Below are 23,508 nucleotides of genomic sequence, written 5' to 3' on the forward strand. Positions count from 1 at the left end.
GTAGATACATGCGTGCATGAGCACTCCTGAGAGTGCACACAGTCTCAAGAGCAACATTTATCAGGTACCTATTGTGAGATCTTACTTTAGATATTAAGCAATAAAAAGATGAGTAAGGTCCTCCACTTTCAAATAACAACTATGTATACGTGCCTGTATGTTCATAGGTAAATGTCTTTATCATTTAGGACTTTATAAAAGCTTTTCTCTGAAGGATGCTTTTTAAACATGAATAAATTTTACTGTACTTACTGCTAAAATGTCTGCTTCTACAGGTAGTAGGTTTAAGAATGCAAAGAGCTGGACAGTCAAGATGGTATAGACTTGTGTGGCCGACAGCATGAGCATCCCTATGGAGAGCAGCATCTTGCTGTAAAATCACCTAGAAGACAAGTAGGTAACAATGAGCTCTGGTGCTTTGTCCCTGAAAACAAGTCATTTCATATATTAATTCCTGATGTCCAAAAATCTCTTTACTACAAACATGGGTTAACATTAAAATTAAGCCTATTTCAAAAGCCTAAGAATTTACACAGATTTGGACATTTAGGTAAACACCCAAAGTTAGTCAACAACTACCTAACTCATGGTGACTAAGTTCTGTGTTTTAACCACAAAACAAATGTCTTCCCGCAGTTGTCAGTGTACATTACAGCTTGTCTACTAACTCAATTATGAAGGGAACTAGATTTTAATCTAAATAATGGCTTAAAAACACTTCACAATTTTTACAATTTTAAGGAATTTTTATACTTCTTTGAATATAACATAATTTCTCATGTAAATTTACTTATTTATTCTTGCATATTGTACCCACTTTAGAGAATGTAAAAAAAATAGTCATATATTATAAAGTAATATGCTTTGCCCTTTCCCTCTTAACAATATATATCTTTTTCCCTCTCTACATCCCAATGTCAACAGTGCAGCTACCTTTTCCAACCTCAGCCAATTTTCTACGTTGAGTCCTTATCTATCTTGAAGCAAAAAGATACCATTAAGGACTAAATAATAACCAAGTAATAAGTATTAAAACTCTCTTGGTAGGCCTCAACCATTGGTATAGGATATTTTTTTAAAGTTGAGAACAAAGTTTGCAAAGACAAGGGCCTTTATAATGAATTAGTTCATTAAATGCCACCAACTCAAGTAAGACCAATTTTGATGATGGTTACTGTTGATAAGGCTCTGTATTTGGAGACTACCATACAGACTCAAACTGTGACTCTTTGACACACACTGAAAGAGGAAGACCTCTGAATACTTTTTGAACTACCTTCTTACAAAGCCATTAAGATCAAAGAAGAAATAAAGTTGAAAACATGTCAAATGTATAGCTCTATTCCACAGAGACAGAAAGTAGATTAGTGGTTGCGGGGGTGGGGGGGTGCTGGAGGTGGGAGTCAAGGGAGGGGTGGTGGGCAGCTAGGAATGGGGAATAACTGCCCATGGGTATGGGGTTTCTTTTCGGGGTGATTAAAATTTAGATTGTGGTGGGGCGCCTAGGTGGCTCAGTCGTTAAATGTCTGCCTTTGGCTCAGGCCATGATCCCAGGGTCCTGGGATTAAGCCCTGCATCAGGCTCCCTGCTCAGTGGGAAGCCTGCTTCTCCCTCTCCCACTCCCCTTGCTTGTGCTCCCTCTCTTGCTGTGTCTCTGTCAAATAAATAAAATCTTCAAAAAAATAAAATAAAATTTAGATTGTGGTGATGGTTGCACAACTCTATAAATATATAAAAATCACTGTGCTGGGACACCTGGGTGACTCAGTCGGTTAAGCATCTGCCTTTGACTCAGGTCATAATCCCAGGGTGCTGGGATCGAGCCCCACATCGGGCTCCCTGCTACGCCTCCCTCTCCCTCTCCCTCTGCCTGCCACTCCCCCTGCCTGTGCGCTCCCCCGCCTGTGCTCGCTTGCTCTCGCACTCTAACAAATAAAAAAATTGTTTTTAAAAATCACTGTGCTGTTCACTTTAAATGGGTCAATCTTATGGTGTGTGAATTCAGTCTATAAAGCTTTTTTTTTTAAGTATAGATTTGTTGATATTAGTTTCTTAGGTAAAATATATAATACACCTCTGTGCAGAAAAGAATTACCATGGCAGGCCTGAGGCTGCTATCCTTAGAAAGCCCTGCTTGCAGGGTTGGCCCTTCAAAGGCATCTGGGAACTTGGATTTCAGGAGGGTTGTATCATTCCCTCATAAGAACAGCTCATTGTGTCTGAACTCTGCAATGTGATTATGTTGAAAACACATTTTCTTTCTGGGAATCTGAAATTTTAAACATGCTAGGCAGAGGGTATATACAGAACAGTCCCCAATAGAAATCCTTGGCACTGAGCTTCCCTGGTAGACATTTCACATGTGTTGTCATAACTCAGTGCTGAGGAATTAAGCATATACTATATGACTCCACAGAGAGAGGACTCTTAAAAGCTTACATCCAGTCTTCTCTGGACTTTATCCCATGTGCCGTTTCCCTTTGCTGATTTTGCTTTGTATCCTTTCACTGTAATAAATCATAGTTATGAGTACAACCAGATGCTGAGTCCTTTAAGTCCTTCTAGTAAATCACTGAACCTGCAGGTAGTCTTAGAGATCCCCAGCACAACCACGCTAGATAATTTCTGGCCAGAAATCATATCATAACAAATATGCAAATCCTCATAAAATAAGGTACAGTTACTACTAAACCTTGTTAGAATATGCAGTATGTTGACTATTAATGTGTTTGAGAAACTTCATCTGAGTAAGAACTATGACTTTCTTTGTAAAGTTCTGGAATTCCCAGCCAACTTTGGGGGTAAGGAGAGGGAGAAAGAGTTTAGAGGAAAAATAACTCTAAGGGTATAATAACCACAACAACTATTACTGATTACCAAGTGCCAAGCATTTCTCTAAGCATGTTATCAAGTTAAACTCATCTAAACCTAACAACTCCCTTTTCATAGATAGGGAAAACTTAAGTATTGTTAAGTAACTTACTCAAGTTCAAACAACGAATAATGGCAAAACCGGGGTTCAACAAACCCAGGCAGCTTCCAAAACCCACACTCCAAAGGCCAATGGACAATAACATCAATAATCAAGGTTGATGTTCAAAAGGTAATGACCCTATGCTTAAACAGGTACTCAAAGGCTTCGAACCAATGCTCAAGGCACAACAGCCACTGAATTGTTTCCTTCTTTTACTCTGGATATGAGGGGGAGGAGGGGGCTGGGAGAGAGGGAGTGCATATGTGTATATTTAACAATATGCAGTGAGTTTGGTTATACTTATTTTTGCTTTTATTGCCTTTTTAAAAATAACACATTCTGGAGTTTTTATAGTCTCTATTTACAAAACTAGTTCTTGTTCATTGTAAAAAATGTACAAAAAATTTAAACCACTCATAATCACCAAAATAAGGAATAACCAGTGTATTTTGATATATAACCTTCCATTCTTTTAGTTACATGTATGTTCAAATATATATTTAGCAAAATTGGGGATATACGTATGTACATGTTGTTTTGTCAAATGTATTCTTTTCACTTCATATATTGTGAATATTTTCCTAATTCATTAACTATACTTGAAAAAATTAAAAATTTCAAACCCTGTACCACAACATGTCCTGGAGAACCATTGCCGATAGCAGTCCAGGAGGCCTTCTGGGGCTTCCACACCTTCTAATCATTTTTTTTTTTAATGTATTTCATACACTGGGTTTCCACACATGACTTTGTTTATACAAAATGAAAACTATTGATTTAAAACAGTGTATAATGACCACACATCATTCCATATGAATGTGCTATAACGGATTTAATGGAATTTCTATTGTTGGAAATTTTTTTTTACCATTATAAACTGCAATAAATACTCTTGTAGTTAAACCTTATAGGCACACCCTTAGTTTTTTTAAGGTCATAGGAGTAGTAGTATTAAAACTGTGCCAAGAAATAGGAGATCTAGTATTTGACAAACCTAGGTTTATGTCACAGTACTGACACACACTAACACTGTGATTTTGAGACAAAATGATTACTTCATCTGTAAAAGCAGATTATCCAGGATTTAAAAAGACAACTCTGGAATAAATACAAAAATGCATATAAGGACTTAACAGCAGCGGAATATAGGAGGAAGAGAATTTGAGTGGTGCTGCCAAAAGACAAAAGAGGAAATACTAAAGGAGAACTACAGTTAGTGGAGGTGAGTACAATGTGGGAATTTTTTTTGCTTAATGTGTGTGAAATATTCTGGTGGACATGTAAACAGATAGTGATAAATAGAAGTCAGGAGCTCTACCCAAAACATAGAGAGATTTAGGAATCATCAACAAATAGGTGATAACTAAAGTGGTCTTAATGTAAAAGCGAAAATTAAGAAGAGAAGAGGGCTAAAGAAAACCGAAGAATATCTAACGTTAAGGGTCCAGAGAATGTGAAAATAAAAAGAGATTGATTTCACAAAAGTCAAGAAAGAATTTTGAAATCAATGTGGGGGGGGAAGGCAGGCAGTTAGTCAAAAGAGGTAAATTATAAAGAAGTGGCAAAAAGTCTAAAATCTTCAGAGTCTGCCCAATCTAAACAATTTTATTCCCCAGCAATCCAAAAGGTATCCTTACTCTGATCAACTCACGACTTCCAAGAATGCACCCTGCTGTCACCAGCTCTGTATCTTCATTCGTGTTATCCAGAAATTTAAAATATACTCCACTATCTTCAAAGGAAAATTTAGGAGAAAACTAAGAATCCTATGATATCATATGCAAAATTTTATGTGTAAATATACACCATTTCTGTAAAAAAGATCCATGGTTATTAACACACATTCAAAAAAAAAAAAAAAATCACACAAATCTCCAAGAAGGGGCGCCTGGGTGGCTCAGTTGTTAAGCATCTGCCTTCGGCTCAGGTCACGATCCCAGGGTGCTGAGATCGAGTCCCACATTGGGCTCCCTGCTCTGCGGGAAGCCTGCTTCTCCCGCTCCCACTCCCCCTGCTTGTGTTCCTGCTCTCGCTATGTCTTTCTCTGTCAAATAAATAAATAAAATATTCAAAAAAAAACAAATCTCCAAGAAGGCTTCCAGAGAGAAAGGTTAATAAGCTTAAATGCTCAATGCTTTCCTTGTAACACTTAAACTACTGGGTTAAAATATAGACTGTCAAACTGTATTATTAGGCAACATTATTTATTAGAAAAAGGACTTCCTAATTTATGAAAAGCATGACAAGTGGAAAAACTATAAGCTAATTATAAAAACTTGTCACCAAAACAAAAACATTCCCTGAAACATTTTGAAATCAAGTGTGACCCTTAAAGAAACCTGGAAGCTACTCATGGACTATTACAAAAAGTGGTTCCTTTCCCAAAGGAGACTTTCCTACGCTGCCCTGATATACACCCACACATGCTTGTCTCTCACAATCCAGTATACTCTTCGTTGAGTACAAAAGCTGCACCTGGATGAATATAAGGTTCTCAGTGAAGATATATGTTGATATGCTAGGTTCCCAGTCTGTATTCTTCTACAAAGCTAGTGGAACCTGGTGTCAGGTTATGCCCATTTATTGAGAGTGTTAATGTCAACAAGAACCCCTCACTGCTCATGCAAAGTGGGTATTATACCTTTCTTCCCCATTACAATTCTCATCAGCCTCTTATCTTTAAATTAATTCAACTACTGCGGCTTCTAGAGCAGATTTCAATAAAAGTATTGTTTGTTGTGACTTTTATCACCCCCAAATAGAACACATTCTATTGAGGACATTTCTTTAGAACCATGTTTAGAAAGAGTACACAGAAGAGCCTTCTAATAAAACTGAAGCCACCACCTTGGGCCCTCTGGCCAACCAAGTAGTCTTAAGTTTTAGCAAGTACTTTTACCCTGTGTGATTAACTAAACCTTTCTTGGTGCATCTACAGATCATGCATTGTTTTCAGTCTGGGAACCAAACCCTCTTACACAACCTGCCCCACCTCCCATTCCCTCAGGCACCAATACACAACCTCCAGGCACCAGGATGTCTGTAGCTGCACGTAATCTAGTGTTATAGACCACTGTGCTCCCCTTTTACTGATTAATTGCCCTAAAGTTCTTTTTTAAAACTCTTTGGGCCAGGCAGAAACCTCAGAGCTGGTTTTTGGACAAGAGTAAGCCTTCTTCCCAGGTGGTAGGCATCCTGAATAAAGCTCATATTTCTTTCTTCCCCGCCCCCAAGTTTTTTGTGTTTTGTTTTTTTTTTTTTAAGATTTTATTTATTTGTTTGAGAGTGAGAGAGAGCATGATCGGTAGGGAGGGGCAGAGGGAAAGGGAGAAGCAGACTCCCTGCTGATGGGGAAGCCAGGTGCGGGGCTTGATCCCAGGACCCTGGGATCACCACTGGAGCTGAAGGCAGACTCTTTCTTAACTGACAGAGCCACGCAGGCACCCCTTTTTCCAAAGTTTTTATTTAAATTCCAGTTAGTGGGGTGCCTGGGTGGCTCAGCTGGTTAAGTGTCTGAGTCTTGACTTGGGCTCAAATCATGATGGCAGGGTTGTAAGATCGAGGCCCACGTCAGGGCTCCATGCTCAGCGTGGAGTCTGCTTATCCCTCTCCTACCCACCACCGCTTTCGTTAGCTCGCTTTCTCTCAAATAAATAAATATTTCAAAAAATTTAAATTCCAGCTAGTTAACATACGGTGTAATATTTGTTTCAGGTACAGAATTTAGTGATTCATCACTTACATACAACACCCAGTGCTCATCACAAGTCAAAATTTTCCAGTCAAAACTTGTCTCTTGAGTATTGGCTTTTCAAGCAACAAGTAGCTGAACTTCGGTTTTTGGTAACAAACTCTTGCTAGTTACACATACCTACCTCTTTTCTTCCATACCACCCTTTCTCTCCCTTTCCATATCTTTCCCTCTTTCTCTCTTTCCTTCTCCTCTCCCTCTCTCTCGATAATTACCAAAATAGAACACGACTCTATATTCATTCTAAGTATTCCTACGATCAGAGTAAGGCTGCACTTCTTCAAAGGAAGTATATAGTAGAGAATATGCTAGAATTCCTTGAGAACTACCAAGCAAATTTCGTAGAGGTATAGCCATTACCATGATTTCTGATCATATCTAATTGTACTAATTAGGCATAATACTAATTGTGCCTACTACTTGACAGAATTTGGTCATTGGTGCTGTTGAATTTGGTTTACCAGGATTGAGAATTTTTGCATCAATATTCATAAGAAATACTGGTCTGTAGTTTTCTTGTAGTATCTTTGGCTTTCATATCAGAATAATGCTGGTCCTATACAATGAGCTAGGAAGTATTCCCTCCTCTTCAACTTTTTGAAATAGTTTAAGAAGGATTGGTATAATTCTTTTTTTTATTATGTTATGTTAATCACCATACATTACATCATTAGTTTTTGATGTAGAGTTCCATGATTCATTGTTTGCGTATAACACCCAGTGCCCATGCAGAACGTGCCCTCTTTAATACCCATCACCAGGCTAACCCATCCTCCCACAACCCCCCCCGGAACCCTCAGTTTGTTTTTCAGAGTCCATCGTCTCTAATGGTTCATCTCCCCCAGGACTGGTATAATTCTTTTAAAAATATTTGGTAGACTTCACCAGTGAAGCCATTTGGTCCCGAGCTTTTCTTGCTTGGGAGGTTTTTAATACTGATATGATCTCCTTACTAGTCATAAAATCTATTCAGATCTTCTATTTCTTTATGATTCAGTATTAGTAGGTTGTGTGTTCCATTTCAACTTGGTTATCCAATTTTTTGCTTTACAATTGTTCACAGTATTCTTTCATAATCCTTTTCATTTCTGTAAAATTGGTAATAATCGTTCCTCTTTCATGTCTGATTTTAGTTGAGCCTTCTTTTATTCCTTAAGTCTAGCTAAAGGTTTCTTAATTTTGTTGTTCTTTCCAAAGAACCAACCCTTGATTGTTACTCTTCTCTTAGCCTTGTTTTTCAGAACTTGAACACCTATTGTCGTTGTAGTTGTTGTTATCTGTATGTTGTTGTTATTTTCTGTATGGCCAAACAGAGCAAAGATGCCAGTTATTCATCTAATGCTGGTCCGGTATTTGCAAAATTTAAAATTTAAAATTTAAAAACTTCCCCAAGCATCACAGTAAATCCTAACCTCACATTTAAATCTGTGACAATACCATACAATTCATCTACACAAAATTACATCCTAAACCTTCATTTTACAAATGGGGATACATTTAATAAGTTTTTAAGGCCAACAACTTTCAGGAAATTCCCTTCCAAACAACTTTTTATTCTGAAGATAACTCACATCCTGACATCAACTAGTTCAATGCCAAATAACACTCATGAAACAGCTAATCATCTCCATAGGAAAGCCTATGAATAAACTCAACTCTATTGGTTCTCAAGCTACTTTCCTGCGCATGACCAGCATTCCAAAAATGGACCAAAATACCCCACTGCTAAAATAATGGTAATCTTTTCCTAGTTTGCCAAAAGATTTAATGGATAGTAATTTCAATTTGCTTTTCTCTATAAATGTATTTTATATTACAAAATGCATCAAAAGAATATATGCTATAGCAAGCACTAACAAAAGAAAATAAGTGAACAACTGGGGTGCCTGGGTGGCTCGGCCATTGGGTGTCTACCTTCGGCTCAGGTCATGGTCCCAGGAATCAAGCCCCGCATTGGGCTCCCTGCTCTGCGGGAGGCCTGCTTCTCCCTCTCCCACTCCCCCTACTTGTGTTCCCTCTCTCGCTGTGTCTCTCTCTGTCAAATAAATAAAATCTTTAAAAAAAAAAAGTTAAAAAAAGTGAACTAGTTAACTACTTTAGTGCAAAATTTATAATATCCAAATCACATTTCATAAAATAGATTTTTTTAACAAAATGTGCTAATGGTCATGTACGTATATTGTATATATATATGGTACTATGTTTTCTCTAAAATACTATAATCACTTGTCGTATGAATTGAGAACATCAATAACTTCACAGTATTCCCTAAAAAGCATCATGACTTCCAAGCGTTTTAACAGCTGAGAACGACTAATATAAATTAGATTCCCATTAAGCATGGTTTTTTAAAGAAATGGTTGAGAGGCTGTCATGAACAAAAGAAGTGTTACAAAAGAAAAAAACAACAGGCTTAATTAACTTTTTAAGCAAAAATAAGATGGCTAATAGTTCTTTGCAAGGAAACCGTAGGTTGCCCACCTAATTTCTCTAATGAGAAGCTATCCAAACTAAAAAAAGGCTCATCTAAGATTTTTAACCATTACCATCAACAAAAGAAAATTTTTTCAGGTTCCATGATGATGCTCTACAATTTGATTTTTCCCAACAAATGAAACAAAATGAACAAATTTTTAATTTCAAAAGGTTAGTAAATAGCAAAACATCAAGTCTTTCCAACCTCAGGGCCTCATACAAACTATTCCCAATGTTTAGTATGTAGTCACATTGACTTTTTTCCCCATAGAAACAATACTATTTCCCTCCAAATATCAACTATAATAGAATCAAGGATATTTCTACTGTTAAGTGACAGAATTCATGTCCTGTTCTTGCACAACATATACCCTCTCTTAGTCTTACGCAAAAATAAACAATGAGTTCTCCTTTTTTATATTAAACATTATTGAGCATTAGGCATAGAATTAATCAATTGTGGTATGTACATATAATGTAATTCTCTACACCAATAAAAATGAACAACAGCTATATAACACAGATGAATTTCACAACAATAACCCCTAAGCCAATAAAGCCACAAGGAATGCAAACATAACTGCACTCATGTGAAGTTCTTTAAAAAACAAAGCAGATGACATTTTGCAGAGATTCACTCTTAAGAAGTTAAAACAAAGAAAAATGAGGAAGTTATCATAAAAATATACAATGGGTACCTCAAGGGTAAGAAAGGGGACTGTGATCAGGGAAAGGGTGCTTCTAGTATGCCACCAATATTCCATATCTCAACCTGGGCTGTGGCGAGATGGGAACTGGCATTATCATTATTGATTAAAACCATACAGAAATGTTTAATGCACTCTACTGTTTCTAGAATTCTAACCATTTTTTTAAAGAAAAAAAAGAGAATAAAGTAGTCTGCCATTTAAAACAAGACTTTTTTGTTTTGTTTCTCTGGCTACATGGAAATGTTATAAAAGCTGGCAAATAGTAGCTTACCGAGATCACACTCACACTAAGCACGTCAACAAATAAGCAACTATTAAAATCCAGACTCATATCCAACCCCAGTTAAAGCTTCTCCTTCAGTGGACAGGAGATGGTATCTGGTAATGTGTACTACTCATATTATTAACATGTACTCCAGCTGTTTCTTATCACCAAGGAAGTTTGGAAAATAGGCTTTAGTCCAGTACAGCACTTATCACCTAGGGGCCTGCAATAAAAATTTTAAACAATGTCCCCTTGTGAATCCTTAGATCAAGCCAAATTTGGAAAACATGGTTCTCAACCATACATTGGCAACTGGCATACTAAGTCATTATTCATAAACTTCAAGTCAAAGAGGTATGGAATAGAGGGAGTGAATTAGAGGGAGAAAAAAAAAACAGAACAGGAACGCTAACAAAAATACACTTCATAATTCTCTCAAATACCACTGTTGTCACCAGTGCCATAGGTTGCCAACCCAGCCATAAGCCACCCAGCAAACAAGAAAAAGACAACAATGAAATTGCTTTCATGGATATCAGAATCTTAGGCACCATTTAAGGAAACATGGCAGGAAATTGTTTTCTAGGTTATCAAAAATACCATGCTCGGTATACTTCAAAGTATCAATCTCCTGAACCAGAATATTTTTTTAGGATGCTTCACACAAAAGTCACCACCATCTCTATAGATACATCAGTAGAGAACTTAATTTTAAGCCAGGTACTCTGCTGAGTATCCGACAGGACTGTTTTCCCCATCTAAACCTCAGAATAACCTGCTCAAGTAAAATGAATATTTCTTTGTACTATCATTCCAGTTTCCCTATTTTAGGGAACACGATTTCTATATGTACTAGAGACTGAATAAATGAACCAATTTCCATACTATTATCTCAGCCCCTAGCCCTCCCTCTTTAATTTATGCAGAATTTTTGAACAAAAAGCTGAGCACGCCCGCTCAATGACCCATACAGTTTAGATGATAAGCATGAAATCTGGCCAACTATGTTAATTGTGGAGGAGCATGGGACACCAGATTTAAGTTATACCATTCCTCCTGATAACTGTTTCTTTAAAATATCACCCGAGGGGCGCCTGGGTGGCTCAGTTAGGTCTTGATCTCAGGGCCGTGAGTTCAAGCCCCACTTTGGGCTCCACACTGGATATGAACCGACTTAAATGAAATAAAATAAAAATAAATAAAATACCACTCCAGAGCTCTATTCCTGGCCTTCTTTTCTGTACACCCCACTCTCCCTTGGCAAATGCCTGCAACCTGCCTCTGTACCCACCATGCCTCACTTAGTCTCCTCCACGTTTTTTTTTTTTTACTCCTCATAATATTCATTACTTTCTATCATATTATAGTTTCCTTAAATGTCATGTTTATGGTTTAGTGTCCATCTTTGCTGTAAGACTATAAACTCCTCCAAAACAGGAATCTTTAATTTACAACAAATGTATCACAAGTATCTAAACAGTACATGGCATGTATTATAAGTTCAATATTTGTAGAATGAATGCACACATGACCTCCCTTGGTATTATCTTCTACAGAGCCTCTCAATGTGGCCACCCCTTAATCATGGTAAAAAAAAAAAAAAAAATTAAGACCTTAACACTAAAAGTATTTTATGTGTACATTAAAAAGAATGAATAAATATTATAAAAGAAAACAATTTGCTAATATATATATAAACTCTGAGTGATAGAACTCTATATTGTTTTTATTTTCTTTATATTTATCTGCATATTTTAAAATAAAAAAAATTAGGGGTGCCTGGCTGGCTCAGACATTAAGCATCTGCCTTCGGCTCAGGTCGTGATCCCAGGGTCCTGGGATTGAGCCCTGCATCAGGCTCCCTACTCTGCGGGAGGCCTGCTTCTCGCTTCTCCCTCTCCCACTCCCCCTGCTTGTGTTCCCTCTCTGTGTCTCTGTCAAATAAAATCTTTAAAAAAAAAAAATTGAAACTTTTCTAAAAGTCTATTTCATTTATATAATGTATACCAAACAGAAGCCTAAAAGAAAATATACAGAAATCTTAACCAAAATCCATTCCACTTTTTCAAGTTTTCTAAGTGCGCATTACTTTTATACTCAAAAAAAAAAAAAGTTAACGAGCAAGCAATAAGGTCTTACAATTCACAAGTCTATTCACAATTTAAAAATGAAATGATTTCTTCTGAAGTGAAATGTACAATTAAAAAAACAAAAACAAAAAAGTGTGAAGAAAGGGCATATCTTAAGCCAGGAGTTAAGAAATCCTTTGTCGTTTTCTCTCTGTAAAACATTCAAAAGGTTCCATCCCATGCCATAGTCCTTTTAGATATTATTGCCATAAAGTTGAAAAGTAGCAGCCATTTGGGCTCCAAGGAATGTACATCAGTTGGCAATAAATCACGATGAACCACAGGCAATAGCTTAACTGTGATGCCATGGATTACTAGCATCCCACTTCCATTGCCAAGGAGCTCAGCACTGTGTTCACAACCAAAAACACGACCAAACCAATACCAAAACTTCAAATTTTTAGTTCTAGCTCCTGGAACCACTCCAGGGATCAATTTTCTATCAGCAGGGGTTCAATTACGAGACAAACTATAAACAGAGAATAGTTTGACAGAAGTAATTAGTAAACAATGATGGAGTAATTGTAAAGATCTAAGGGATGGCAAGGAGCAAGAGAGAAGGAGTCTACATTTTAAATACGTACAGTTTATAATATGTCAATTATAAGTCAATAAAGAAGTTTTTAATTTTTTAAAAGAAACATAATTATTAAACTATAATGAGAAATATTTTTTCCCTTTTTTTCCCCCTTCTTTTTTTTCCCCTTGGTCCCCTCCCCAAGGCTGGGGTTTCTCATTGGAGAAGGTATGGTTGCAGCACACTAGAGAGAATTTCACCAGGCTATCCAAACCAGAGTTGGTCCAGTGTTGCCAGGCAAGCAGGAAACAATGCTTTAGAGTGCAGGCAAGGTGAGGCTGGTGGGCAGGTGTGCATTGGTACTCAGGACACTGCTGTAGGCACAAGGCCAGGAATGCACAGTATCCATGCCAAGGGAACTGCAGGAAACAATTCCCTGAGGTAAAGACAAGCCAAGACTGGTGGGCCCATATGCAGAGGTAGTCAAGGCACTGAAGGCCCGAGGTGCAAGATAGCCACTTCAGAAGGGCCGTGGCAAATAGTCACCACATCTGAACTGGGGCTGCGAGATCACTGGGGGCCTTTGCATTTTTGGGCACATGGCTGAGGCAATCACTAGATGTCCTCAACCATGTGGACTGCTTGATAGACCATGCAACAAGAGCAAGAAAAGGAAAACACAGTTCACAGGAACATGGAAGAAAAAAACCCTTTTTCTAGTAAGTTCCCTCTAGCACTCTGTCCCCTCCAGCACCCTGTCCCCTTCAGGGCCTGATAAAGCTTGACATCCTGCTCTTTGTAAATGAGAACCAGTCCTTTATTGCAGAGCAGGTATTGATGGGGAAGTTTGGAGCACAGAGAAAATAAATTGGTAACTGACTCAGTTATCTTTCTGTTCATGACAGTATTTAAATAAGGCAGTGTTTCTCTCACTTAACAGGAGAAAAAGGAAAATAAATATATGGCCGTTAGCATGTTATTAAGGCCAGAATCTGAAAGAACACTGACAGTCTCTTTGAAGTATCATTTATTTTTAAAGGCCACACATATTTCATATTTTATTCTAGGCTATTATCCATGTATGTTTTAAAATAAAAATGTTCTCAATTACATAACAATTGATTGTTATGTTATCAGCTTCCAGAGGCAGCCCACATTCCCTGACTGGTGGGCCCCTTTCTCAACCTCCAAAGGCAGCAATGGCAGATGACCCTTTCACATCACCTTATCCTAAACTCCTCTTCCGCTTCTTTCTTCTAAATACCCTACCTGGACAATCGAGGATAATCTTCCTACCCCAAAGTCCTTAACCATATCTGCAAAGTTCCTTTTATCACATAAGATAATATATTCACAGGTTCCAGGTATTAGGATGTGGACATCTTTGGGGTCACTGTTCTGTCTACCACAATAATTATTTCATTTCTCATCAAACCTTCAATTTATTAATTTACATCAGTATAGAATCATGGATTACTATTTTGTTCAACGGGTTATAAACTGTTACAGTAATTATTTTGATGCCTAATTGTCCCCAACTTGGCTCAAACTGGCTTGTGTCTTTTTGATAGGTCTCCATCATTCTTGAGCCCTTCCTTGTTTTCTGACAAGATTTTCCAGTCTCACAGTTTTTCTGCCTCTGCCCAAAACCAGCCATTTCTTCAAGGAGAATATCCTTACAACTTTTCTGGAACCGTGTGATTACTTCAAAATAAAAAATATATATTATTTTATTTTAATCATGCCTTCTAAAGTTCACAATAAATTATTTGAGGCTAGTCTAAATATTAGTAGTACAGAGAATAGAAAAATTACCAGCTATAAAAAAATCACTGTGGGGGTGCCTGGGTGGCACAGTTGGTTGATTGACCGACTCCTGGTTTCAGCTCAGGCAGTGATCTCAGGGTCATGAGATCGAACCCCGTCTCAGGCTTGGTGTTCAGGCTGTTTGGGATTCTCTCTCCCCCTTCCTCTGCCCCTCCAACTCATGCTCAGCTCATTCTCGCTTTCTAAAAATAAGTAAATCTTTTTTAAAATAGAAATCACTGTGGTTTCTCTCAGAAACCCTGACAAATTGAATTTAATTTTTTTTAAAGATTTTTTTTATTTATTCATTTGACAGAGAGAGAGACAGCGAGAAAGGAAACACAAGCAGGGGGAGTAGGAGAGGAAGAAGCAGGCTTCCCGCTGAGCAGGGAGCCCGATGTGGGACTCAATCCCAGGACCCGAGGATCACGACCCGAGCCGAAGGCAGACGCTTAACGACTAAGCCATCCAGGCGCCCCTGAATTTAACTTTTAAAGTGTTATTGCCAAGACTTATAAGAAGAGTTGTAATACAGGGATCAAAGTTCTAATCCTGGTTCCATTGTTTACTGACTTAAGTTAATACCCTTGCAATTAGCCCCTATTCTTTATACATTATTCATTACATTACCATCTACTAAAGTGTTAGATTTTTTTTTTCCTAATGCTAAAAATAATGCTCACTGGAAAGTATAGAGAAAATATAGAGGGCGCCTGGGTGGCTCCGATGGTTAGGCATCTGCCTTCAGCTCAGGTCATGATCCCAGGGTCCTGGGATGAAGTCCCGCGTTGGGCTCCCTGCTCCGCGGGAAGCCTGCTTCTCCCTCTCCCACGACCCCTGCTTGTGTTCCCGCTCTCGCTGTGTCTCTCTCTGCCAAATAAATAAATAAAATCTTTAAAAAATATATACATATAGAGGGGCGCCTGGGTGTCTCAGTCAACTAAGCATCAGACTCTCGATCTCAGCTCAGGCCTTAATCTTGGGCTGTGAGTTCAAGTCCTACATTGGGCTCCATGCCCAGCATTTAAAAGAAAAAAGGAAAAGAAAAAAAAATTGATTACCCATAATGTTAACATTCACAGATAACATTAGTGTTTCTCCTCCTGTGTTGCAGTTAGTTCTCACAGTTGGTTCTAATATATCCTTGATCTCCAAACCTCACTTTCAGCTCTTCTTTCTGCCACCCAGTTAACCCATAATGAACCCCAGATCACCCCCAGATACAAGGCACAAAGGCAAAAACTTTATGATATACTCCATAACCAGTTGCCAGAATTTCTTAAAATCTAATTCCTTATTCTATATCATTCACTTTATTCACAATGGTTCTGCTTCTCTGATCCAACCATGACAGTGTTTTTTCCACGCATATTTTACATCATTTGCATCATGTTATATTATGACTTATATTTTTAGCTGAAAGTTGTATCAAACATTTCCCCTTTGTAATAAAACTTCTCACAACATGTTAATTGTTGTTTATTATTCCATTATATAGCTCAATCATGATTCTGTCTAACCATTCCCCAACTGTTAAGATGAATCCAACTACTGCAATTACAAATAATTCTATGATAAATATAAATATCTTCACACATTTCTGATTATTTTCTTAGGATAAATTCCTAGATGTCGAATCACTACACCAAAGAAACATTTAAGACTTTATACATATTGCTTAACTGCCTTCTAGAAATAATGTTCCATTTATATTTCTAAATAAGTGTGCATTTCATTGCACTAATTATCCTTTCCTCATCTTAGCTGATATTAGGTAAAGTTATATGATACCAATAGCTAATGTTTATTGAATGCTTATTAGATTCTTGGCTAAGTACTTAATATGCATTATTTTTTTAATCCTCACAATACTATCAACAGATAGAGGTCAATTCTACTATCTTTCCATAAAGAAACTGAGACTTAGATCAGTAACATAAAGTGCTTATAACAGTGCCTAACATATAGCAAGCACTTTATAAGTACTCTTATTTTTAAGTAATTTGCCTAATGATGCCTCTTATACAGTAGAGCTAATATTCAAATACAGATCTGTGTCACGAAATCCCAGCCTTTCCAGACGATTTGATTGTTGTATAAATTTGTACTGCTTTAATTACTTATGAGGTTGAAATTATTCATAATAAAATTTTAAGGCTAAATATTTGAAAACTTTCAAGAAAAACAGAGAAAGGTAAACTGATGTATATTAATGATAATTTATATAATCACATTAGCTTTGATTCCAATCTTATTTTTATTACTCATGGATCTCTAAACCAGATTCAATGATAAGTATGGTTTATCCCTAAGGCTTTCTCTGTAACATCAGAATTAAGTCCCCCTCCAAAAGTTTAAAGATAATAAAACATTCTATCTTCTATTATAATGGCCAAGTTTGTGTAACAAGATACCAGGAATTCACTAGTATAATTAGAAAATCATTCAACACTATGCTGGAAGGACACCCCAAACTATTCAGATTTAGGATAATCTCACATCAAAAAAGTAAAAATTCTTTAATGTTCCACTTTCCAATTTCTTATCTATCTGATCCAGTTCACATAGGTAAAAAAGTAAATGACTATTAAAAGCAATGAATATTACATAAAAAAATCAGTTGTTTCTACACATCAGCAATGAACAGTCCAAAGATGAAATTAAGAAACCATTCCACTTAGAAAGGTACCCAAAAGAATAAAATACCGAGGAGTAAATTTAATCAAGGAGGTGAAAGACTTGTACACTGAAAACTATAAAATATTGCTAAACAAAATCAATGACTTAAATAAACGGAAAAATACACCATGTATTAGGAAGACTAAATATTGTTAAGATGGCAATACTGCTGAAAGCAATCCACAGATTCAATACATTCCCTCTCAAAATTCCAATAGCCTTTTATGCAGAAATGGAAGTCAATCCTCAAATTCATATGGTATGGCAAGAAGTCCCAAATAGTCAAAACAATTTTGGTGAAAAGAGAACAAAGCTAAAGGACTCACACTTCCTGATTTAAAAATCTTACTGTAAAGCTACAATAATCAAAACAGTGTGGAATGGGCCTAAGGACAGACATACAGATCAAAGGAATAGAATTAAGATCCAGAAATAAACCCATACATCTACGCCCACTTGATTTTTGACAAAGGTACCATGACCACTCAATGGGAAAATAACAGTCCCTTCAAGTGGTACTGGACAACTGGATATTCACATACAAAACAATGACGTTATACCCCAAACTCAAAATATATATAAAAATTAACTCAAAATGGTTTTAATGACCTAAATATGAGAGCTAAAATGATAGAATTCTTATAAAAAAGTTTTCATGACCTCAGGTTCAGCAATGTAATCTTAGATAGGACATCAAAAGCAAGTGCAACAAAAATAAACTGGGCTTCATCAAAATTAAAAACTTCCTTACATATGAATGTTCACAGCAACAATATTCACAATAGCCAAAAGGTAGAAAGAACTCAAGTGTCCATCAACAGATGAATGGATAAAGTGTAGTATATACATACAATAACAATTACTTAGCTGTAAAAAGGAAAGAAGTACTGACCCATATGAAAATGTTGCTGCAACAGGCAGAACCTTGAAAACAGTACGCCAGATACAAAGGTTACACATGGTATGATGGATTTCTCTAAGATTTCTATAACGAACAGGAGTTATCCAGTACATCCAGAGAAATAGAAAGCATGGTGGCTGCCAGGGATTTGGGGCAGCAGGGAATGGGGAGTTACTGCTTAATGGGTATAGGTTTCATTTTGGAGTGATAAGAATGTTTTGGAACTAGACAGAAGTGGTAGTTGCACAACAATGTGAATATATGAAATGCTGCTCAATTGTTCACTTTAAAATGGTTAATTTCAGGTTATATGAATTTCATCTCAAAAAATTTTAAGCCATTAATATTTATAATAAATGTTGGACAAATGTGTAAATTACAAGCACAGTTCTTTTTTGAAAGTCAAACATGTAAATTACAAGCACAGTAACTAGGCCAATAAAGTATCCTTCAACATGGGTGTTTTAAGATTTTATTTATTTGTCAGAGAGAGAGAGAGAGAGAGAGAGAGCACAAGCAGCGTGAGCAGCAGAGGGAGAAGGAGGCTCCCTGCTGAGCAAGGAGCCTGATGCAAGACTCAATCCCAGGACCCTGGGATCATGACCTGAACCGAAGGCAGATGCTTAACCGACTGAGCCATCCAGACGTCCCTATGAGGTGTTTTATATCTAAGCAAAGTAAAAATTCAATTCCTACTCTCTCATGACTTGATTTAGAAATATTCATCTATCACAAGGTGGTATTTCTCCCTCGAAATCCATTCCTCTTTAAAGTTTAACAGGATATTTCAGTCATTAGAAACTAAGCCTGAACTACAGTCACATTCTATCAAACTTCAACAAATTTCTAGCCCTTTAAGAAAGGATTCTAAATCAAATTCTTATAACTGACCAGTTCTTTTACTTCAATAAGCAGATATCCCAAAATTTGTCTTTTCAATATATATTAATGTGGCTATGAACATTTAAATGTTCTAATATCCAAATATTTATAGTTATTGATACCCTAAAACCACAAAATTAACACTGGTCCTCAGACTTTGTTGAAGATTAAAAAGAGTTAAAAGACTGATTTCCTCAAGTAGGACTATACCATTGAAATAACATAGCTTCCTTGTGTATCATTCTCTTAATAGGAATGTAAAGGTAGATATGCAAATGCCTGATAAGGTTACTTCCTGCATAAAATTCATTAACAGATTAAGCAACTTTCAGAATAAAGTTCAAAACTAAATTGTAGCTTAACAGAGAAAGTTTTTCAAAAATTGCCTTTACGACTCCAGCTTTGTCCCTTGCGGTTCATTGCTCCTCAGTCTTTCTTCTCTAACCATACAAACTTTCTCTTTTCACAGACCCTCATTATGTAAGTGCCTTCTCTATGCCACCACAATGTAACAAAACTCCCATTATCTTTAAACTCTTTGAAGTTAGGGATTATACCTTTTCTGATTTATATACTTAGCACCTGGCACAAAAATCAAAGGCTGTTATAAAATTCAAGTATGAAAGTATGAATAACTATTAAGATCTATTATTAGAGTCTAAAATACTATGGCTTGTTTATCCTACATAATGGCAAAAAGGGAAACTACATATTAGGCTATATTTTGCTTTTTTTTTTTATTATAATGCAGTCACATTAGTAAGTAACATAAATAACATTAATTTTGTAGACATCTTTTTTTAAATATCTAGTTCATTAAGTATAAATTTAGTCTGATCACTAGACAATGGGAGCACAGGATCAGCTCTATTTTATCTTCATTAGTAAAATGAAACATTACTGCAATAAATATTTTGTAAGTCTTAAAAGCAGATTTTTCTTTAACTAGAGAATTCCAACATCATTTTATAAATAAGGAAATGAACTGAGAGGTACAGTTATGTAAAGTCACCTAGCTAATTAGTGGGCAAGTTTGGTACACCCAGATTCCGTTAATGTTGATGCTTACAGCTTCAATATAATCTTATTTCCATTTCAACCTCATAGGCAAGCCAGGCACCTTCTCTTTTTCCCAATCGTCAATCTAGTGAGTACTTGGGCCCTTAATACTTGCTACATTTAACTGATTGCTTTAAGATCTGGCCCCTGCCTTCACACAATTCCATCTCCCTATCATAAACATTAAATGAATACCCACATTTGCTGTGTATTAAATAGATCTAAGCCATTCCATTGGGAAGAAGGGGAAATGGGGAGACAAGCATGAGTAAGAATAATACAGTCCCTTCTTTCAAAGTGCTCTACAATATTAGTTACAAGCTGGTATAGTACTCTTATCTATTTAAAATTATGATTTGGGGGTGCTTGAGTAGCTCAGTTGGTTAAGCGTCCCACTCCTGATTTCAGCTCAGGTCATGATCTTGGGGTCATGAGATCAAGCCTTGCGGTGGAGCCCTGCATCAGGCCCTGCGCTCAGTACGGAGTCGGCTTGTCCCTCTCCCTCTACTCCTCTCCCCTCTCATGCTCTCTAAAATAAATAAAATCCTTTAAAAAATTACAATTTTATAAATACATAAGAAAGATCTAATTACTTTCCATTATTAAAATAGACCTTATTTGTCCCACTAGAAGGTAAGTTCCATGAGGGCAAAGATTTGTGTCTCTGGTTCACTGATGTACTCTGAGTGCCTAGAACAGGGCCTCTATAAAAGGTATTTAAGTATTTATTGAGAGCATAAATGATATAAGTATTAGGATCCAAGTAGTAGGATGCAAGTTGTTTCCAATAATGTGACAAAATCTGTAAAACTTTCCTTACCCTAGTGTGTGTGCCTAACATTCAATTTTTTCATTGGCCATTTACTCAGACCTTGCATTAAAGAGAACTAAAATTAGTTCAGAGATGGATAAACTATACTGTTTAATTTAACATCATGCCCTACCCAATTGCTCCAAACCCTAGTAAATCTGTCAAGAGAAGAAACCTACGAGTCCTTCTACTACTTATACTTTTTCGAGTATAAAGGGTCTCCAGATGTTTCCTTCTTTTTTGCAATAGGTCAGAATCGGTATTATCATCATTTTACAGAATGAGAAACTGAAGCCAGAGAATGGCGGGCAGAGGTATTCATTCACAGAATTTCTATTCTTCCTACACATCATGCAGCCTTCTCCTCTGATCCTTTGAGATTCTTCTCCCACAATCCTGGCTATTAATACAATCTCTCTGGGTCCCCTCATCCTTGCTGCCCCCATAACAAGTGCACAGGCTCCCTGAATTTAAAGGTTTTGCTATTAATTCATGGTAAAAAGATGACAAAAATAACAAATCTGGAGATATTACAACAATTCAGTGTTCAACATGTGTGTATAAATGCCTATACCTGGCACTATATAAACATCACACCATCCTTCCAGGTTCTTACTGTGAGAATCCTGAGCCTCCGATTTACTGCTTCTCTTTTGAAATAATAAATGTGAGCATTGCTAGGTTTCCCAAGTTTTCCCTCTCTACTACCATCCCTCTCATCCTCCCAGGACACAAAATATGTTACAGGGAAAAATAGTGGGTACATCTCTATTAAGTGAGAAATCTGCACTTCTGAGGACCTTTAAGGAGTTACATCACTCCTATGAAACTGACCCACGGGAGGGTGATTGCCTCAGACCACCTCCTCACAAAGGGCTTTTCCCTTTTGGAATACACAGAACTCCCAGCTCCCACTGTATATTTCCAAACATCTGAACAACTCCTCAACATTGAAACTAAAATCCCTATCATAAATTCTCCTCCTAAATTCCCTTCCACCAGAACCTGTTCTTCATCATAACATCCTTACTCTCATAAATAACATCACTATCCTCACCAAAATGTCTTAGGCCCATACTCAGGTCAGTTCCCAATGCTGATGTCAACATTTTCCAAATCTATAGCCTTCCTTACAATCCCACCATCATCACTTCTTGCCTCAACTAACTGTAATTAAACTCCATGGTATTCCTACCTCCAGGCTTAAACTCCTTCACTGCACTCCTGTTCCAGATTCATATCCATAAAGAGGGCTTCTTCTCAGCTTAGAATCATCTACAAAATTCTTATCATGGCATTTAAGATCTCCATACTCTATATCACTCAATCTACCTTTACCAGCCTGTTCCTTAAACATACAACCTTGGCAAATTTTCTCTGCTTTCCTACCTCTATCGCTCAGCTTGGGTAGCATCTTTATGAGGAACAATCTTTCTTCTCCCATCCTCCTCCAACTGCTAATAACCTTTCAAATGATCATATCCTCAACATAAAAGGAAAAAGGCTGAGGCATATATCATTTATTGAACACATTCTGTCTAGTCCTTTACAAATTATCTTAATCCCCACAAAAACATAATGGCTTAATACTGTATTTTTGAGGAAGGAGCTGAGGAAACAGAGGGCCAATGGAGCTAACCAAGATCATCTAAAGAAGCAAGAATCCAAAATAACCCCATAGCATTCTGTATTTTTTTTTAATTTTTTTATTTAGGAAGGGAGAGACAGAGGGAGGAGAGAAGGAGAGAATCTTAAGCAGGCTCCACACCCAGCATGGAGCCCAACATGGAGCTCAATCTCACAGCCCTGAGATCATGACCTGAGCTAGAATCAAGAGTCAGATGCTTAACCAACTAAGCCAACCCAGATGCCCCAGCATTGTTTTTGTTGGGTTTTTTTGTTTTGTTTTAATAAAACATGGCACAAGATGGACAAGCTTTATAGTCAGGATGCCTAGGTTCAAACTGCAGTTACTCCACTAAAAATCTGTATGAACTCTTATGTATTTGTAAGGTCTTCATTTCTCCTTCTATAAGAAGGGGACAATTGTACTACTTACCGCATCAAAAACAGAATTATATGACATAATGTAAAGTGCTTAGAATTATATTTGACCATAGTTAAAAAAAAAAAGTGTTAGCTATTAATACTGTTGCTGTTATTCATATGTTATAATATGTAAACTGACAATACCAATTATATGTTCTCGTTGTTTCCAAATAAACTTTTGGGTAAAAGCTTTGTAAAGTTTAACGATGTACTTTTGATATATACTCAATAAATATTTATAGAATACACAAATTTTTAAACAATTATTAAACCATGCTTTATTAAAAGAAATTCACTTGTCTATTAGTTCTGTTTCCTCTTTTGAGAAAACTAACAACGCTTACTAACTTTCTTCCCTTTTTCAGGTCATATGAAACTACCATATGCAATGCCTTACGGTAGTAATATGTCAAATGGTACAAAATACTCCTTTGACTCAAATTCATTTGTCTTCTGCTAAACATTATTAACTCCCCGGTATTTAAATGTCCAAAATGACA

The 23,508-nt window shown here is 36.8% G+C and overlaps 1 protein-coding gene across 2 annotated transcripts in view; it reads right to left on the reverse strand.

Moving 5' to 3' along the window:
- Positions 1-23,508, reverse strand: part of RNF13 (ring finger protein 13) — a 155,522-nt gene that overhangs the window by 129,217 nt on the left and 2,797 nt on the right. For both annotated transcript variants that reach the window (XM_028103024.2, XM_028103023.2), the window contains exon 2: positions 253-382. In XM_028103024.2, the coding sequence (XP_027958825.2) occupies positions 253-366 (114 nt within the window). In that variant the 5' untranslated portion in view covers positions 367-382. The remainder of the gene's footprint in view (positions 1-252; positions 383-23,508) is intronic.

Source organism: Eumetopias jubatus, unplaced genomic scaffold (assembly GCF_037043125.1).
Source record: "Eumetopias jubatus isolate StellerSeaLion01/CBP00866 unplaced genomic scaffold, mEumJub1_p1.0 scaffold_1, whole genome shotgun sequence".
NCBI lineage: Eukaryota > Metazoa > Chordata > Mammalia > Carnivora > Otariidae > Eumetopias > Eumetopias jubatus.